This window comes from Leptosomus discolor, chromosome 3, assembly GCF_034619465.1.
Source record: "Leptosomus discolor isolate bLepDis1 chromosome 3, bLepDis1.hap2, whole genome shotgun sequence".
Lineage (NCBI taxonomy): Eukaryota > Metazoa > Chordata > Aves > Leptosomiformes > Leptosomidae > Leptosomus > Leptosomus discolor.
In genome coordinates, this window is record NC_141393.1 from 85,490,282 (window position 1) to 85,510,540 (window position 20,259).

Sequence of the window (20,259 nt, forward strand, 5' to 3'; positions counted from 1 at the left end):
GCCCTTCCCGCAGTATGATGCGTTTATCAGCATCCAGAATGTTTAAACTTACTGCCTTTAGATGCAAGACAGTGCGGCTTTGGGGCACAGGGAACAATATATAATTTTTTTTTTGCCCTTATTTGTCTAACAGTAGACTACTTTTATTAAAGCTTGTCTTCTGGAATGTGCTTTTTAAGGCATTAAACCAGATCAAAGCAAAAAACTCCCACAACTTTAGTATCGTGATCCTCTTTCGTTCAACAGGCTGTCCAGCATGAGTTCTGAGAATGTTCATGTTATGCTTTTGGTGCTTCGGCATTGATGTTGAATGACAATGATTTAATGGACTTAAACCATATGATAATGGACTCAAATCATTGACCTCTTGGCTCATTTGTTCAGCAGTCTTGGCACTGTGTCTGTACTGCTGTCTCCAGTTTTGGTGCCACAATTCTGAGATGCCCCTGCTTGTGCCTTTGTTTCTTCCTGCAGTGTGTTAGTGTGGATAAGTACAGCACATCCTCCCCACCACTGCTGATTAAACACTTTAGAACCATCTTAAAGCAGTTTAGTGACAAAATAAGCGACTGAAAGGAACTTTAGACAATTCTGGGCAACAGGCTCTTTGAGGCAGTTTGTGTCCATGATGTATTTTATTTATCTGATGCGTTGTGAAAAAGGGGGTTTTAGATTACTTCTAGCAGCCGTTCTTTCTGCCGGAGATACTTTTGAATTCAGACTTTTTTATTATTGTAGACATCTTTCTAGGGATGGGATGATACAGAGACAATATGCAATGCTGCTGGACAGCGAAGAGACAAGTACTTGCTTATGGGCAAACCCTTTATGTACAAAGGAGCCTTGGGAGGTTGTGTTGTATGTGAAAGATTTACTGGAGTCATTCAGTTTCCTTCTCACTGTAATTATTTCCACATTTCACTGCCTATCTTCTTACTGGCTGTCAGCGTTTTGGCACTTTGCCTTTGACTCCTACAAGACTTTTGAGTCGTTTCTTTGGTAATGTACTGACTCCAGAAGAGGTTTTGTGGTCTTCATTTTAGCCTACCGTTCCAGTAGACTGTTGAGCCCAAGAGACGGCTCTGGTGTGTTTACCTAATAGGTAGTGGATTTGGGTGGGCAGCGCATGTTATTGGCTTTATTTTTTTATAAGCTGCTGTTAAGCTGGACCCTCATAGTACATTTAGTCTATATCAGCCCATTGTCATCAGCCTTGTGACACAGTAAGCGCTTCAGCCCAGCCTGGTTAAAACTCCCTGGAAAGATGAGGTCAAATTAAATGTTGGATAGAATGTGCCTTTTGAAGCTTATACCCGGGGGGGTTCCTGCCAAGGTCAATCTCGTAGCAGTAGGCTGTAGATTTCAAGACTGGCAGTTTGAGTTTTACGTAAACAGAGGCAAAATTTTCTGGTGTTTGTCCCCAATAAACTGCCTGAGGAACCTACATGAATTGCCTGGTACTAGCAGTAATCTGGTTGTGTAATTCTCAAGAAATACTTAGTAAATAGAAAACAGGGCTTGGCTCGTAATTTAATCCTAAATATGTGTGATCTCTAACTATATTATGCAAAGTTGAAGGAAATCAGTATCCACTGTATCTTGATTCACTTTCAGCATTTTATTTTCGTCATTTTACAGTTTCAACTGTATCATCACCAAAAAGGAAGAAGCGCAAGAAGTACAGGAGCGTGATCTCTGATATATTTGATGGGACTATAATAAGCTCAGTACAGTGCTTAACTTGTGATCGGGTGAGTAAGGAGGGGAAGCTGTAGCTTTTAATATGGGTTGGGTTTTTTTCCCCCGATACAAATACTTGCAGCTTTACAAATACAGTCGTTCTCTGGTAACTTTACTCCTTCGTGGCAGGTTTCCTCAGAAGGTGAGGTTGTTTCCTGCTGCTTTACTCAAAGAGTAATAGCAGCTACTCCCAGCCCTTTGTGTTTAGACTAGCCTGCATTCAGACCAGCATAGACTAGCAGGAGATTTACTCAAGCTGAAAAATCACATTTTGAGTATTGGTTTCCAGCAAGGATGGAGGAAGAGGCTTGCTCTTCAACTTCACTTAGGTGTGATTAGTTTTGGTGACGTTCTGAATGCCCTAATGCATACCGGCTGCTGTTGCAAGTCCTCAGGTCCGTAACGTTACGAAGAAAAGTGACAGACAGCGGCCTTGGTGGTATGAGGTCTCAACCGAGGGAAGCAGTAAGGGCGTGCAGCTGGGTCAGGGCGAAGTTTAAACCTTATGCTGAGAAATGTGTCCCCAGTGCAAAGATTTGGATTTCCAGTATTTGATACCATTGCTCTGAAAAAACCTCGGGGTAATTTGGCGAGCAGGTTCAAAAAGACAAATACGAATTTTTAAAGTTTGCTTCGAGTTTTACTCTGTGACTATGGGATCACTAAGTTCAGCATGGGAGAAAGAAAAGGCACAGCTGGGTCTCCTTTGGACGGGGTCCAGTTACCTTAGGGCAAGATAATGTCACAGACTGTCAAAACAGAGGGCTGGAGCTTTCCGAAGCGAGCTTATGTGACAGGAGCCCGAGGCAAAGATCGTGGTGCTTCGTCTGACTGGTTGGAAGACAAATAATTAACAACGACTTAAAAAACAAAAGTTTCAGTGATAACAATGTACAAGTTCACTCTAAAATTTTATTGTTTCTCTTTTCAGAGAATGAATTCTTGTATCTCCTTATTTATAAGTAATTTGCTACCTAGTGGAATTTTCAGCTATACAGTGACTTAGTTACTGGTGAACTTTACAGAATTCAATTTCATTGCTGTTTCTCTTCAAGCTCACCTATATTTTCTTTCATTTGTTTTCTTCTTCAGCTGTCTGTAACCCTGGAGACCTTTCAGGATCTGTCCTTGCCTATTCCGGGTAAGGAAGATCTTGCTAAACTCCATTCTGCAAGTCATCAGACAGCTCTGGTCAAGGCAGGGTCGTGTGGAGAAGCGTATGCCCCCCAGGGGTGGATAGCTTTTTTCATGGAATATTTCAAAAGGTAAGTAATATTGACTTTGTTCTATTCCTGTATCTATTTTGAAATTCCAGTTTCTGCTCTTCTGGCAGAACATTTGTTGGTTTTCTTTCTTTTCTGTCAATGATGTTTCAGGTTTGTTGTCTCATGTGTTCCTAGCTGGTTTTGGGGTCCAGTTGTAACCTTACAAGACTGTCTTGCTGCCTTTTTCGCCAGAGATGAGCTCAAGGGTAAGAGGTTAATTACATGAACATGTTTCTTCTGGCTTTTTTTCCTCCTGTCCCAATAAGATGATAATATCTTTTAGCTTCATGCAATTAAGCAAAGGCCACCTGTTAGCTTGTAGTACAGCCCTTCCTTGCTCTTGTGGGATCGTTCATTTCAAAAAGGTAAGCCTTTCACTCAGCTGAGTATTTGAGGCAAGAAATGCCCGTGAAAGCTGCTTTAGAAATGTCAAGTAAATCTGAATTTGGTCTAATGAAATGGTTGGTATAAACTGGAGGCTCATAAAACTTTCAGAACCCACTCTATTAAAATTCATTCTCATAATCTTAATTTGGATTTAGAATATTATTTCTGTTTTAAATTATAGCATCATCTCTTCAAATTATGCTGTACTGCTTTGTAGTTGAAAGCATAGAACCTAAGAACCTTTCTATTTAGTTGCTATATCAATATTCTTGTGACTGTTGAATATCAAACGCAACCTGAAGATAAATTCCCTTGAAACTTTCACATGTGAAATGCATGCACTTGAAGGATAACTGCTTGGATTTAGACAATAATGGCTGTTTTTCTTCTCCTTGGTACTTGCAGGTGATAACATGTACAGCTGTGGAAGGTGTAAAAAGTAAGCTGGCTTTTATCTTTGTTTTAACCTGTCTTAATTTGAGTGCTTTAATGCCCCTTATTATTTCTGTTGGCTGTGTCACCGTAATGTTAATCTCTTGATACTACCCTGTGTTCTGGCTTCAGAAACTTAGTATTGCAAAGGTGCAGAGTTGGGAAGCACTGACTCACCGTACCATACTGCAAACCATTAATTCTTTTTCATGGTCCTTACAATTTTAGACCGTTCTAAATTGGTTTTGATTGATAAAATAAAAGCTTTTAGTGCTCTCTTATTAGCAGGTTTTCGTTGATAGGCAGTAGGTCACTTCAGTGTGTTAAGTAAGTTCACTATGGCTTTAAATAATAAAGAACCAAGAAGCAGAGGCAGCCTGAAGCCTGCTCAAAGCCCTTGATGGACAAGGAGTGTTACTCCTTGCGATGTAACTGTTGATCTGCTGTAGGTGACTTCTTAAAAATAAACTTTAGTTGATGTCTTTTTTCTTTTGCTGGATGATCAGCTTTCATGAAGCTTAAAGTTCTTTCATTTGTGCTAAGAGAAACTGTTTGCTTCATTATCATTGCTGCTTTGAATTCGGTGGCAGTACAGATTGTCTCTTCTTCTGAAGCGTCATTGTTTGTATCATTTTGGCTACTCCATGTCTAGGCTACATTCCAGAAATATTTTGGGTCTACTAAGCTAGTGTTCAGCTTAGACTTTTGCTGATCTAGCACAATAAAATAAAACCTTTTCAGAACTAAGTATTGGTTGTTTTGTTTTGTTTTCTTTGCTTAGGTTAAGAAACGGAGTGAAATTCTGCAAAGTGCAAAAATTTCCTGAGGTACTGTTACTACACGCACTTTAAAGTCCTTTTTCTGCATGGTTAGGGGGTGTGGTGAGACTAATGAGTTGCGTGGAGTGAACTGTGTTTATGCTATAGGTGAAAGTGTATCTTTATATTGGCATTTGTTTTAATAAGGTGAGCAACGTTTGGTTATTCACTCTGTAAGAAAGTGAAGCTTGTACATGAAAAGTAAAGTTAGAAGAATGTTGTTACTGCCAGCCTGCAGAGCTAACTTGCCCTGTAGATCATAGGCTTACGTACCACAGCCAGGCTGGAAATCTTTTCTGTAATTAGTGCTTGTAACTTCATTTTGGGTCATCCGGTCTTACACTTAAAAACATGAGTTGATGGCTGCGATAATCAGGAAGAATTTAATGTCTCTCGTGACAAGATGGTGCAATAGGAGCATTGAGGAAGAGAAAAGGTACATTGTTCATTGCTGCGTCAGTGTTAGTAACTGTTCAGGACTGGGGTTTTTTAATACTGTCAGTAAGATCAGCTTTCAATAATTAATTACAAATTCATTTCTAACTCCTTGAGCTGCAATTGATTTAAAAAAATAAATAAATAAATCTGTGGAATACAGAGCTTGTGTTAGTTGCCTCAGGCCTTAGAGAAAAGGGATCCTTTTGGGATGATGAAAGAAAAAGATGGCATGCACAGTGTAGTTCTTAAATACCGAGTTCTTGAGGGAACCTGTCCATCCTTCTTACAGATATTGTGCATTCATCTCAAAAGATTTAGACATGAACTTATGTTTTCCACAAAAATTGGGACCCATGTGTCCTTTCCCCTGGAAGGCCTGGATCTTCAGCCTTTCCTTGCGAAGGACAGCCCAGCTCAGATAGTGACTTACGATCTCTTGTCAGTCATCTGCCACCACGGCACTGCCAGCAGTAAGTATGAGGTCGATTGTTTTGTCTTTGCGGTTGATGTTGCCCTCAGCACTTCTGTTTAAGGATGATATCTGTATCCTGAAGGGTAAACAGATGAGCATGGGTAACTATAATGTGAAAGATAAACGCTGTGTCTTTTGCCTTGAACCAGAAGTAAGATGGCTTGCTCTTAGAGCTGACACATCTTTGAGGTGGTATGGCATACCTAAACAGAATGGTGGGTGGGAAAACATTAACAGATCCTGGAATATAAAGTTAAAAAAAAAAAAGGCACTATTGAAAGTGAACAGTGTAAATGTACAAATGTACATCTGTTCCAGCAGATGACCAGCTGATCAGCTGTTCTACACAGCTGCTGTTTGTCTAGAGTTCTGATGCTTTGTGCGCTTTACCTTTTTTGAAAGAGGTCAGAAAGCACCACAAAGATGCCAGTAATTTTTTTAAAAGATGTTCACTACCAATTCACCCCAAAACAGGCAGCAATTGCTCTTTGTGAATAAACATCTTATTGCTATAAGTCAGGCTTGTTTCTGCATATGTGCTTTCGGTATTTGCAAGATTTGGAAAATAGGAGAAAGAAAAGTTTGAAGCTGGAAACTTCATAGATTTTTACAGAAGTTACCCACCCACCCCCTCATACCCCCCGAACCTCAGGTATCCATTGTGTAGATGTCACTTGTGTTTTTTCTGGGTACTTTTTCATCTTCCTTTTAGTGCCTGCTGAATGGTGATGCTTCTAATCAGTTTAGTAGATATCTGATGATTTAATTGTTGAAGTTGAATATGTATTTTAAAATAGTAATAATTTAAAATATATTATGAATAGTCTTCAAAATACAGTGAAGTCTGGTCTTGATATGTAGACGTTACACATTTATGCTGATTTGTGTTATAAGGCATAATAAGAGTTGAAAAGAGCTCATTGTGGACACTGATCGGGGTAACTTGTTCAGGCAGTCTTAGTCTGGTTTGAACGACGTGGTTCAGGAGTGCATTAGACAAGAAGCTGCTTGAAGAGCTCGAGAATGCTGAGAGCATTGTCCAGCTGCCCACCAGCTGATAGAAATTCAGACCAAAAAAAATCTGATCCTGAGTTTGAGAGAGGTTAATATCCAGGTCGTGTCTGCTAATGATTTAATGTTTTTCTTATTTAAAACTTGGGGTTTTTGGACTTGCTTCCTTTTCATGTATTGCAGAGTAAAATGGGCATCTCTGGACACTTTTTAATAACTCTTGCTTCTGACACTGTAGGTGGACATTATATAGCTTACTGCCGGAACAATTTAAATAATTTGTGGTATGAATTTGATGACCAGAGTGTCACAGAAGTATCGGAATCCACAGTGCAAAATGCAGAAGCCTATGTTCTCTTCTACAGGTAAGAAATTAAAAGTACGGTCGTACTCGCCTAAGTCCGGTATGTAAATAACTTTTTAAGCAGTTGGGCAGCTTTCAGAGATGAGCTGCCCCACAAGAGTTACAGTGGGAGAATTCGACCAACCAGAAAAGCCTGTGCTGGAGAGAGACTTCATCCTTCAGTCGTGTCCTTAACACTTGCTCTGTCACTGGTAAAACATGTATGGAACCTAAAATGAAAATGAAATCCACATAAATAAAGTGTCCTAAGATGACTAGCGAGAGAACTTCGAGCATCTGTTAGCACTAGCCACCAATTACCTCGTTCTCAATTAGAGGAAAGGAATTCTGCGCACGGGGAGGTTTTGCGCACAGACTCTTAACTGTTAGAGCTCTGAAGGGAACTGTGGAAAGTCTTTAGCAGATGGGATGTGGAACAACAGGGGTTTACTGCATTGTAATGTAATGTCAGGGAATTTATAGGCTGGTCTTTTCCTGAAAGTTGAAACAAAAGGTGAGAAGTCATGTTATCATCTTCAGTCTAAGGAATTTTTGTACTTGGAATAATAAAAGCAATTTAACAAATTCTAGATTTCTGGTACTAAGATCAAGTTTCCACTAAATAGATTGTGTCAGAGTTGCACAAGAAATTAAATGTGTTCTGGGAATGTTTTAACTTTCATTAGGAGCTCTTGTACCTGCCACTGCTTGAGCTAAGCCTGTGAGTCTGACTCAGTAGGTCTTTTAAAAGGAATGTGGAAGTTGTGCTGTATTGTAAAGAAAGAGCACTGTACCTGATTGTCTGCAAGCATATTAAAATACGTAATAGAAGAATAGCATTCATAGAATTTGGGTTTTTAGAGAAGAATATACCCAGAAAATACTACCACACGCACAACAGGTGTTCTTTCAGCGCATTTTAGAAAGCTTAGTGGAGCTACATATGCATTTTTAAATTACGGCTGGAAAGTGAACTTACCTACTTGGATTTCATTTTCAGACTTAAGATTTTTGTTAAATAGCTTTGAACTGAATTTAAACAGGTGATGTGTTTTAATTGGGCTCATAGTATTGGTTTTTTCTTTTAGACTTGTTTTGCTGTACTGTCGGTAGCCTTGTTGCTGTAGCCATGAGGTCTGTCTGAAGCTTTTCTATAAGCTATTTGAGTCAACTTTGACTCCGTAAATTAACTGAGGTGGCCCAGCTGTTGTGTGGTGCCGAGTCAAGTTTCAGGTCTTTTGGAGGATGCAATGGATGGTTCAGACCTGCTTTTGGAGAAGAGAGGTTCTATTCAGTCTAAAACCAGGAGAGCAGAGATACTTCCAGCAGGCCAGCAGCAACAGCCTCACCGAGAAGAGTAGGGGATGCAGGAAGAGCAGGGGCATTGCCCAGCCTGCTCGCTGCTCAGCCTGACTTCGGAAGGCCCGCGAGGCGCCCCGGCCCGCGAGGCGCCCCGGCCCCCGGCGCCCGGCTTGCGAAGCTTTAGCTCAGGAGGTGCGCAGAGGAGGTGGGCAGGTCCTCCTCCCGTGGCCGTCGTCCCTCGGCGGGGGAGCCGCCTGGCTTGGTTGCAGCCCCGCTCTTGGCTTTCTCAGTAGTTGAATGGGGACTTCAGGGGTCTCAGAGTTGTGGGCTGAGCAGGCGAGTGTGTTCTCGTGAGCGTGGTAACGCGGCGTGTCGGCACTGAGGGTGAAGGGCCTTGGCTGCCCCTCCCGCGCGGCCCTGGCTCCTGTGACACACGGGTCTGCAGGACAGCCCGGGTTCCTGCCGCACACCGAAGTGGTGGCTCTGGCTGTCCCTAAGAGGGGCGGGTGTTTTCCCATGCAGTCAGCCACTGCAAGCTCGTAGAGCTGTGAAGTGTGGGCACGGCCTGGGCGATTCACGTGAAAGTACAGTTGATTTCCCGCAAAGCAAACGGTCTGCACCGCACACAGGAGTGATGTTTGTTCAACGGTTTCTATTTCGGCCTTAGGAAGAGCAGCGAAGAAGCACAGCGAGAGAGGCGGAGGATATCGGGTCTGCTGAATATGATGGAACCAAGTCTTCTGCAGTTCTATGTTTCCAGGCAGTGGTTAAATAAATTCAAGACTTTTGCAGAGCCAGGACCAATTTCAAATAATGACTTTCTCTGTGTGCATGGAGGTGAGGCTGTAACCGAGGTATCATTTAAAAAGAATTTGTCTGTTGGCTCTACACGGATGTGCACTTGTTTTAATTAAAAGGAATTTGAGTATAGTGAGTTGATATTAGAATTTCTGTAACTACTTAGGTAAATTAGAACTATAACTCCTAAGTAAACTATTTCTCTCATTTTTGTTGGAAATGATACTGTGTGAAGCTCTCCAAATTTTTTTTCCTTTACTTGCACGTTTGATTTTTGTTTATAAGCTTTCTGGATTCTTAAAGAGGGGCAGTTTGGCTCACCTCCTTGCTTCCTAAGCATGTATATTCCCATTTTTAAAAATCCTGTCACTTTAATGCCGTCCTTAATACTTTATCCTTCCAATTTTAATCCCTCTTCTCAGCTGCATGCTGGAAGCAACAAGAAGGCTCAAAAGCTGTGGAACAAGGGGTTGGTCTGATGCAGAGTACCCCGTGCATGGCAGTGTGAAATCAGAGCAGTAATTCTGTCTGGTTTTTGTAGGAGCATAGAAATTGTACTTTGTGCTAAATGTTAATAATCCCAAGAGAACTGCGTTAAGCGAAAGGTATTTGGGGAACTATCCGTATTTAAGTGCCAGCATCCCAAGAACTCGTTATTACGTGGTGTTCCTGTACCTCTTTCCTAGTAACAAAGTACAGCTGCATTAGGTTAGCAAGGAGAGGCGCTGCTGCTGAGCCGAGCTTTTGCCTTGGGACTCCGTGGCCCATGGCCCGCTGCCGCCTGAGCCCCTGTGGCCGCGATGGCTGTGGCGTTCCTTGCGCAGGGCTGCAGCAGGTGGCCCTGTGCCGGAGCCCAGACTAGCAGGTCTCCCTGCTGGAGGAGTCTCTGCGCAGCACGGTGCTGCTTACCGTGTGCTTCAGCTCAGCGCTTCCGACCCGGCAAGCCCCCCTCTGCTTCTGCCTCCCCCGAGGTTTTGCTGCTTTCCAGCATTCACATTGTCTGAAGTGACTGAAGGAGGTCTACAGCAAATAAGTGACTTTTGAATAGACGGTTTGCTAATGTGCTGACATGCATAAACAAAAGGTTTAATCACTCTGTAACATTTTAGTTGTGTACCTTAAGAAGCATTTTGCAGTCAGTATCTGAAAAGGATTCTAGCCCTTCAATTTTAATCTTTCATGTAGTTTGCTTCTGCTTTTTATAAACTTTTCAGCCTCATAAAAGGCTAAAATTAGAGTGGTCTTGTTAAATACGGTGAGTTACACTGTGGCAAAACTTGTTTTGCCTGATTTCTCTGAATTTATTGAAAGGTGGTGTTTTGTTTTTATTTAGAGACCTCTAACATAGTCTCCTCCCCCCTTCCACCCCCCAATAAAATCAGCAAGTCTCTCTTCTGTTGCTTCTGCAGGTGTTCCCCCCCACAAAGCTAACTTCGTCGAGGACCTAGTTGTAATGCTACCTCAAAATATATGGGACAACCTGTATAGCAGGTGAGTTCTGTACTGTAGCTGGGAAGAATGCAGTGATACTGTTTGAAAGCAAACATGTGCCAAGCAGCAACACTGGACTTGAGAATTAGTGGCTCACAGGAGGAAAAAAAAAAAATTTTTTTTTAAAAATATATATATATACACACACACGCACACACACTTTAGCCACAGAGCTAGGTGGAGGGATTGGAAACGGCCAGTTTATATATAGCTTGCTTGTGCAAAGTGATGCTGAAAACCTCCATAAAGAGGTGCGTAACTGGAGTGTTAAACCACTAAACGTGTCTGGTGTGTACAAAACGGCACAAAGTAGGTCAGCAGAAGCGCGCTTTGCAAGAGGTACTTTGAAAGAGCTCTCTGTATCAGCGTCCTGCTCTCTTGTTGGCTGGAGGCGGCTTCTCCTTTATGCTGGCTTGGAATCCGTAGCCTCAGCTGCCAGCACTGCTTCAAAACAACTTAGACATAAGCGTTGCGTCGGACCACTCCGTGCTTTTTAATGTAGGTCAGCTTTAAGTGCTTGCTTGTGAAGGAGGGATTCTCACAAGATGCATCTCCTTTTAAAGTAACAGAAAGCTGCAGGAGGGCTTTGCTGATGACCTTACGGACTCTGCTTTGCACCTGCATTAAATATTTTTAGCTGTTCATTTCCTGCCACTTAAGCACTGTAGCTAGAGGGTTGGGTTTGTTTCGTTTTAATGGACACAAGTGGAAAAATAGGAACAATACTATTTCCAGCTTATTTCCACTTTCCTAGAGGTGGTGCCTTCCAGCTGACCAGGGCATTATCCATTTTCTGTATGCAGAAGTATTTGTTAAATCTGAAGGAAGATGTTTTTGAAGTTCTCGTTAGTTTCCCTTCTCTATAATTTTTTTTAAATAAGATGTCAAACTTCAATCATTTGATAGAAAGGTAGAAGTCCCAGGGATCCTAGGGTCCCCCACATTTTGAGAGTAATCTGCTAGGTAGAGAAGAGGTAGGAATTGTCACTGCTAAACACTTGTCTGCTCTGACTGGCTGCCTGATGGTTTGCTTTTTGTCTTGCTGTTACCTGGGAATTATGGGAGCGTACTGTGGCTGCAGCGGGTGAGGATTTAGGGCGAGGAAGCCAAACGTGCTGGAGACTGACTCTTATGGAGATGGCATTAAGGAGATGTTTGTGTACGGTGCCAGTTGCCAGGTCCCAAACACCTTCATTTTGCTGCTCACGTGGCACCACTCCCGTTCAAGTCGAAGCACCCTGGGGTCAGAGTTGCTTCAAGATAATACAGTATAATCCGTACTTGACCTATATCAGGTAAAAACTTGGGAACTGATGAGTGCAGCCTAAAGACAAAGGGTCATCTGCAGAGGTGCCGTCTGAGTGGTAGGTGACCATCTTATGGAACGTATGTCTGTAAGCTGGGGTGATTGAGTATAGACCAAAAAACTCGTACGTACAAGGGCTGTCGTGCTGAAATAATGCTTTGATTTGCAGTTAAAATACAACACTTCTGTAGTTGTGGGGGAAAAAAAAAGGCATCCCAAATTATTTTTATGGGCTGACAAACATACATATCTAAAAGGGGGGGAAAAACCCAACAGACTGTTACGCCTTCCATGGCAGACTTTTGTTTAATTTTATTCGCTAAGTAAACAGTTATTTTTCACCCTTGCTTAGGAACTTTCATATTTTAAACTTGAATTCATGTTTCTATACTTCAGAGCACTCTCTTTTTACCTCATTTAATGTAAGATTTTTTGGAATAAAATCTGAATTTTTAGAGGAGAAAGAAGATTGGAAGAAAACACAGCTCTGACAAAAATGATTATTCAAGTAGGCAGTAGAACCTGAAATATCCTTATCTCGATGTGTATTTTAACCCGACCTTTCTGTTGTAGTGATTTCATCTCTTAAGGCTGCTGGTCATTCAAGAACGTTTTCTTTATCAGGCTTGCAGTTTCCAGGCTAGCGATCGCTGCCCGTGTTCGTAATCACACACACACATATCTCTCTCTCTATCTCTGTGTAAATGTGTCCATCTCTCTCCCCTGGCTATACCTCTCCCTCGGTAACCGTGCCCCTGATGACTTCCCTGAAGGCAATCTCACACGAGCAGAGGATGGAGGGGGAGGGTCCTGGAGGGTAACGTTTAGGAACAAAACGATGAACAGGTTGAGGCTGGCATCAGGGAGGGAGCGCACCGGGGAGGAGCCCGCAGCGGGATGGAGGGGTGTGTTTGAGGCTGAGCTGGGCTGGCTGGAACGTGTCCAGCAGGCGTTTTTAGAGGCCTGCAGTGAAACCACACGTGGTGCGTGTGTCAGAGCACGCTTGCTCACCGACACGTTCTGCCCGTAGCAATGCCGGAGGGCGTGATCCCACAGCGTTGGGGTGGTCTGTGCTGGCTTTGGGCGGCCAGGCCTTGGAAGGTGGCGATGTCTTCGGACAGGGGACAAGATGTTACTGGGAAAATACACGGTGGGGTTTGCGGATCGGCGTGAGGGCGCGTCTCAGGCTGCTGCTGCGCGTGACAAGAAGCTGACGCTTCCCGTGGTGTTTTCCATGGGGTTCATGGGTGTTTGCTTTCCCTGCAGGTATGGAGGAGGACCGGCTGTTAACCATCTGTACGTTTGTCACACCTGCCAAATAGAGTCTGAAAGAATTGAAAAAAGAAGGAAAAATGAGCTGGAAATGTTTATTCGGGTAAAAAAGTAAACACTTATTCATTCTGCTCTTTGGCATCACCTGGTATTCGTGACTTGACCCGAGGGGTTACCAGAAGTGCATAGGTGATTCCTGTAACAAATGGACTTCAATAAAGATCTGCACGCCCATACAGAATCCCTGCTTTCCTGTTGGCAGCAGTAAGGTCCTTGTGATATCCCCGATAACTATTTGGATGGAAATGTACTTGGAGAATATTTAATGTTTCTTAAATTGCTTTTTTATGATACGGAAAGAGTGCAGCCACGTGAGCAGTTGTTCTTCATACGCTGCCAGGGCTCTGTTCTATGCAGTCTGGTACGGTTTAAGTGCAATAGTACTGCGCCAGCAAAAAGTTAATCGTAATCTTTATCTCTAGTTCTAATTTTAAAAGTATCGTTAGAGACACAAACAAACATAAATAATTCTGTGTGAAGTAAATGCCTTAGTATTGTAATGGATCTGTAAAATTGACGTCAAGCAGCTGCTATATTTTCCACGGGTTAGAGATCATGTGCTTGAGTCTGGATGGTAACATAACTAGTAGTAATGATTTTGTGATTCTTAAACCAGAAGTGTGTTTTGAAGTTTCCAGTGAGAATAAATGCAGAGATACTGGAGTCCCATGGCTGCTCTCTTAATTCATGAGAGGGAGAAAAGTAGAATTGCAGCTGTTCTTTCCGTTCTGTCTGTGCTTTAATCTCACAGCAGAGGTTGTGTCAGCTTTCCCATGCTTTACCTGCCACTTCGAACTGGTTTGTGTTTAGTCTGGGTTACCACTGGGTAGTAATTATTACTAACGTTGAGTCAACCTCATTTGCTTTAGCAAATCTTTCCAGTATCAACAGCGATTACATGTGCACTGTTGTGCAAGTATTGTTACTGGTTAGCAGACAGAAAGCTCTGTAGTCCTCTATAACGATGGGTGTAGGGCATGATGGCAAAACTTACTCTGTCCGAAACCTGGGGAACTGTGTTGGTGCTTCAGGCTCATGGCTTCAAGGGGGAAATAGAGCTGTATTATTACAGAGCTACAGGATAATGGCTTTAAAGGTTTAAGTGACTTTTTGCATATTTCTTAAGAACATTGTGAAAAGATCTGTAGTCTCTGAAAAAGAATAAAATGTTAAGCTTCTTAAAATCTTAATTATTAAAAAAAGTTGTTTTTTCAAGGATAGAAACAAATTTAGTTAAATGCAACCGGGACTCTTTACTTAGCTGGTTTTTGTGATTTGCACAGTCGCTTACATTGCCTTGCAACAGCAACTCAGAAAACCAGGATGTTCTTTTTTTTTAAAAAAAAAAAAAAAATTAAAAATAGTAGGAACAAAAAATATTTCATGTGTTTTAAACCAAAGGAAAGAAAAGCCATGAGACGTCCCAGTGCATTAGCTCACCTTGCTTGGAATCATACTGGCATCTGTTCAAAGTATTAGGGGAAGAACAAACATAGATAAAGATACAGTTCATCACACAAAGAACCTTCCAGAAAACTGTGGAGCAATCTTTCAAAACAGTTTTATTTTATTTTCCAAAAATAAGTTTCCTGCTTTCTGTTGCTACTTGAAAGTTCAGCCTTCACAGGAATTATCCAGTGGTGTTTGACGGGTAAGCACTTGTACTTAAGAAGAACTTGTTGCTGTTTTCAGGAAAAAATAAATAAATTCTCAAGTAAAGAATAAACCATCTCTTAATGTGAAGGCTACATGATGTCACAATCTCACCTTGGGAATCCACCAGGTGTTTATGGTTCTGACGGTCAGTAGTTCTTTAAAATGCTCTGTAGCAGTGGATACTATGCTGCTAATAGGTACAGTGCTTAAAAGAATTCAGCAGTTTAAAGGCAAAAAACAAACAACAGAAAAACATGGATTCTTTCTCCTTTCAGCTTAACAGAGCATTCCAAGAAGAAGAATCTCCCTCAACATTTTACTGCATCAGTATGCAATGGTTCAGAGAATGGGAAGGATTTGTAAAGGGTAAAGACAGTGGTAAGTGGCGCTCCGTTCCACACACGGGTTTTGCTGCGATGCGGTGGTACTGCTTGAGTAATTCTTTCTGCTTTGGTGGAAGCTGTAGGAAGAACAGAGCGGGAAGGCAACAAAAGCTCTTAGAACAAACATCCAAGGCACAGGTTTTATAGGTGACCAGTGTATTCTGGAACCAAATGACAGAATATAGCCAAGTGACTCACAAGAGTGGGTGATGGGGGAGTTGTGGAGAGAACGTTGCTTGTTTGCAGGAGGGTGCTGTGAGCAGCAGCAGCAGGGAAGTGGATCTAGGTATGAGGGGGGATGGATTGTGCTGTAGATAATGCTAGAGCTTCTGGAGGTAAGGCAGCCTCGCTGTCGCCGCCTTAACTCATCAATAACTGGGTGACAACTGTGGCTACACCAGTTCAGCCTACTTGAGGTGCCTCTGAAGTTTTGAAATGGAAGCGCTGTCTGGGTCTGCTCTGGGACAGCTTTGCTGGGGGTAAGAATTAGGATTAATTTGTGTTTTACAGTTGCTTGAAGACTTACTGTAATCACGAATGCTTTGAAAAACTTGCTCTTAATTAAAATTCTGATTAGCTTTTAGCAGCTGGGGACGTACTGCTAAGCAGTACAAGAACAAGCAGCAAACAAACGAGCTGTTTCTCCTTCCGTTTGAAAGTACAACCTCCGACCAGCCGTTGGTTGTCAGCTCCCCCAATTTTAATCGTCTTTCTGTCGCACTAGATCCTCCTGGGCCTATTGATAACGCTAAGATTGCAGTAACAAAGTGTGGAAATGCTGTGCTGAAACAAGGTAGGTGTCGAGCACTGCCGCAGCTTGGGGCTCCTGGTGATCTGTTTGCTGATGTTTGGAAAATTTATGATGAATTCTTTTTTTTAACTGTTACTGCAAAATGGCGACTCCTAGCGAATCTCTGTTGTGCCCGTTTTGGGGGCACCAGCTCATCCTTAAAGAGTTAGTGTCTGTAGTAGACTAATCCAAGTGCATGTGAGAGCGCAGAAGGAGATGCAGAGTAACTTTAAAACAGCAAAAATGTGCTTTGGCTTTGCATCTCTTGGTTTGATTTGGGTTTTCTTAATGTAAATTGGGAGGTGCTTGGCTCTTGGACGGTGTTATGTGTCTGTACGTTACTGCTACTGGAATCTTGAAACCTAATTTGAATCGAGAGCTACTTCTGACAGAAGGAAGTAAAGCGGGGTAAGTAAACGCTGTTGCTCCTTTTTCTGCAAGTTATTTGCCACTGTACGTGACAAACTTCTCTGGCACGCAGAGATGAAGGTTTCTTTGTTGTTCTTCGCAGTCAGACGCTTTAATACCATTTATCTGAAATTTGTGGATACAGAGGAAAAAAGATTCTAATATGTCCTGCTTTATGAAGACCTTAGGCTCACTATGAATGTTTAAATTCTTTGTAGCTCAGCTGAAAAAAAAATTTGCGGCACTAAGATTAACATTTATTTAACTGGATTTTTTTTCCCAATTTAAGTTAATGCCTCAGCATACAGTGGACCTACCAGTGGCAGTTCCCTGGAGGCCATTAGGCCCTGCATAAACCACACCAGTTGTAAAATGTCAAGAGTGTATTTAGAAAAGAGTGAGTTCTTGCGCTCAGGAGTTTTGCAGTACATTTGAATGATTTAAGCACTAATGTAGGATTCAAACACGAGGTGTAAAGAGTCTGACTGACGTCTAGCAAAAAAAAAATCATTTTGGAATCAGTAATTGGTAGCAAATTAGCCAGTGGCTGACCTGCTTTCAGCTACATTGATTCAAAGTAGAACTTGGGTAGAAATGGAGACAAACAGGCTGTGGAAAACTCCTCTGAAGTCATGAGAGAAGAGGTGGGAGCGCCCCTAAACGGTACAGTCCTGCGTGGGTCTGTGACCCGGTGGTCCTGACCCCAGTGCATCCATTCACTGGGCCGTTCGGTGAAGCCTGGCCGTTGGGAGAGCTGGGGTCTGGGTAAGGGCGTGCAGAGCTGCTCCTGTGCCTGCGGAGGGGAGCTGATGCCTGAGGGCCTGAGCCTCAACGGGTCCCGCTGAGGCATCCGTCACTGGCGCTGGCACAGGGTCTGCGTCGGGACTGCCGGGTGCCGCTCTGCAGGGCTGAGCGAGTGCAGGTGGCAGACGTGCAGCTCTTGCACCTTCCTCTGGGGAAACTGCTGGTCCACAGAGCGCAGTAGTGGGCCCAGTGGAGCAGGAGGTGAGGACGGAGGAGTGGCGGGGGACAAGTGCCCCGGCATGGCGCTGCTTTTGTTGTTTGGTTGGTTTTGAAGTAGGAGGGTGCTGAAATTAGGCTTAACTGGGCAGGTTAGTAGTATCTAATAAGGATATAGGGGAAGCTTGCTGTGTGGGGCAGGTTTTTAATGAGTTACTTAGAAGAGGGCGTTTATTCTGGAATTTGTGCTCTCTGCCTGGGTTAGCGTGGAGAAATCACTTCAGCCCTATCAGCCAGGGTCCTCGTGTTAAAGCCTAGAGGGACAGTGTGCTGATGCTCCCGTGGCCTTTGCCGCTATAAAAGGTTATGGGCAATCAGGAATGTTGTTGGATGCTGACTTGAGACAGGAGAGGGACCCTAGCCAGAGGAATGGAGCCCCAAGCAAAGACTTCAGTCAGTGAACGAAAAGAAATCGGGCTGACCCATCAGTGCTACGTAGGGGGAGCGTTCGTGGGGCTGTTACACCCCAATAGTGGGTTCTCTCTGGGTTCTGAGAACTTCACTGTGGTTCCCCCACTCTTTGCTACTGAGATTAATTTCTTTAATGAAAGAAGAAGCTTCAGTCCTTGAATTTACTGAGTAGTTGCTGGGCCTGCGGGTCCTTGTACGACTGTGAACCGTTGCTTCCCGTGTTCCGAGAGCTACCGTTGTCAGCTTGGTTGGTAAACACCAGACGAGGTCTTTATCATAGAACCTTCGTGTGTTTTGTGCTTGAGGTGTGTTAAGTACCGGATAAGTTAGAGCAGGTAGCTGTAAGAATCAAGAAGTGTAAAGTTAACACAAAATAGGTCATTGGGTTTTGCGGTTGGTGCATGATAAAGCACAATTCCGGCCTAGGGTTTTAAATTTGAGTCTAAATTATTTTTTTCTTCTTGTATCTGTTGTGGACTTCAAAGAAATCATGAAAGAATTATTCTAAATAGTAATTCAAATTTTAAAAACGTTTTCAGGTGCAGATTCTGGACAAATATCTGAAGAAACATGGAATTTTCTTCAGTCAATCTATGGTGGAGGTCCAGAGATTATACTCAGACCACCTGTTCCTCCAGTAGAACCTGATATCTTGCAAACAGAGGAGAAGATTGAATTAGAAACTCATGGTCTGTAGCTATTGAGAAAAAGACGAACTTGTAAGGATTCCCGCTTCCTTACAAAACGCCCAAAATACATTCCTAGAAGTTTTGTTCTGTTACGTCTGTTGGAGGCATTGCATTAACTGCAGATCAGTAAGGTGAAGTATGTATTACCCTGTGTTTAAATAGAGGCCGTTTCTCTGTTTTGGAAGGCATGTGGTTTGTACGTTTTGGAGTGTTTGGTCAATGGGAAAGAAATGTAATTTCTGAACTTTTTGGTATAAGTCAAAATCCTGTTATATCCTTAGACTTGAAAAGTGGGGACAAATTTTAGAGCTGTTCAATGACCCTTCTGATTCCTGATTGGGCTTCTCCTGTCTACAAACTTTTGCCTGTCTTGATTGTACAGTCTTAACAAGCCTAGGTACATGGGGAATATATTTTAAGTGGATTGCAATCAATGGTAAAGAAAAAGGATTTTAATTTCCTAAATGCTCAGGAAAAAAATTCTCACTTATTTTGCACTGTAAGTATATGAAATGGGTAGTATGTAACATCCAAATACTTACTGTATTTGAATGGATCAAGCATTAGTGTAGATTGAATATTGTTTTAGCCAGCAAACGTCATAACTTATTACCTACTAAATTTTACATCTTATTGTGGTCTTCTGTAACGCTATAAACCTGGCTAGTGTCTTTGATAGTGTATGTGACAAAGATTCAGTTTTCTCTAGGGTAACTCTTGAGAGCATGAAGTGTGAAATGTAAAATGATGATGGACATGAGTGATATAAATTTCAGAAATTAAATTGTCTGGTCTCTTGAGCTACATTCATAAACAGTTCCATTTGAAGGATCTTACTGTATTGTTAAAAATTTTCATTGGCATGGTGACCTATAATGTCAGAAGCTGGATAAAATGTATATATTGCAGAACTTTGCTGAATGATTCATGTTGGAATGCAGAATGGCACTCGCTCTTGGTTTTGCCTGATACTGTTACCAAATAAGCAGCATTATTCAAGGCTGGATCAATTTAAAAAAATAAATAAATAAACTGTGGAAGAAGGGGGAGGAAAAAAGCCTTTTTTTTTAAACGCTCTTCTTTTATTACATCAGTACAAAAACTCCTGAAGTAGTGCTGTGGTTACCCGGGTACGTACAAGGAGCGCCGCAGACTTGCCTGTGAACAGTCGATAGCAGCTTGCTGGCCTTGGCCTGCGGAAGGCTGTGCTAACTTCCCACTCCTCCGTCTTCTGCCCTTTTTTTTCTATTAAACCAAACCTGGATTTATACTGTCTGTCTTTAACTCTTCCCCCCGCCCACCCCCCAAGGCTTTATCCCCTTTAAGCTGTCCTTAAGGCGCTCTAACAGACTGAAGCTGAGTAACAACGCTTAGGTCGGCATGCTTCAGGGAGGATTCTTCCTACAGGATGTCCTCAGTTGGAAACTCGGGAAGTATTTTCTCGGTTCAAGCACTGTATGGTGATCAGGCTTACCAGTTCATTCACTGTTTTTATTAATAATCCAATGGGGGATGTAAAACTTGCAGGAGAAGAGTGGATGGAGCGTTGGGGACATCAGCTTGTGTGGGGAACGAAGCGGTTCTGCACAAAGTGTTCCGGGTGTCATAGCGGGTCAGAGTAAGAGTTAAAATCCAGTGATATCGAAACAAAACCTGTTCCGGGTAAGCAAGCGTCAGATGTTGGGCACAGGAGGTGATTATTCTGCTCCACTTGATGCTGTGCTTGTTGCGAGATCCTGTCTGTGCTGCTCCCAGTTTGGATGCTGG

General features: G+C 42.6%; 1 protein-coding gene across 5 annotated transcripts in view; it reads left to right on the forward strand.

The window, feature by feature from the left end:
• Positions 1 to 19,543, forward strand: part of USP33 (ubiquitin specific peptidase 33) — a 35,427-nt gene extending 15,884 nt beyond the window's left edge. The window contains exons 12-24 of one of the 5 annotated variants that reach the window (XM_009947336.2): positions 1,639 to 1,751; positions 2,833 to 3,005; positions 3,117 to 3,211; positions 3,798 to 3,831; positions 4,606 to 4,651; positions 5,370 to 5,550; positions 6,802 to 6,928; positions 8,876 to 9,045; positions 10,416 to 10,497; positions 13,070 to 13,178; positions 15,067 to 15,169; positions 15,899 to 15,967; positions 18,343 to 19,543. In XM_009947336.2, coding sequence (XP_009945638.2) covers positions 1,639 to 1,751; positions 2,833 to 3,005; positions 3,117 to 3,211; positions 3,798 to 3,831; positions 4,606 to 4,651; positions 5,370 to 5,550; positions 6,802 to 6,928; positions 8,876 to 9,045; positions 10,416 to 10,497; positions 13,070 to 13,178; positions 15,067 to 15,169; positions 15,899 to 15,967; positions 18,343 to 18,500 — 1,460 coding nt within the window. In that variant the 3' untranslated portion in view covers positions 18,501 to 19,543. The remainder of the gene's footprint in view (positions 1 to 1,638; positions 1,752 to 2,832; positions 3,006 to 3,116; positions 3,212 to 3,797; positions 3,832 to 4,605; positions 4,652 to 5,369; positions 5,551 to 6,801; positions 6,929 to 8,875; positions 9,046 to 10,415; positions 10,498 to 13,069; positions 13,179 to 15,066; positions 15,170 to 15,898; positions 15,968 to 18,342) is intronic. The other 4 variants (XM_086463566.1, XM_009947337.2, XM_086463564.1 and 1 more) reach the window with 4 other exon arrangements.
• Positions 19,544 to 20,259: the final 716 nt, after the last annotated feature.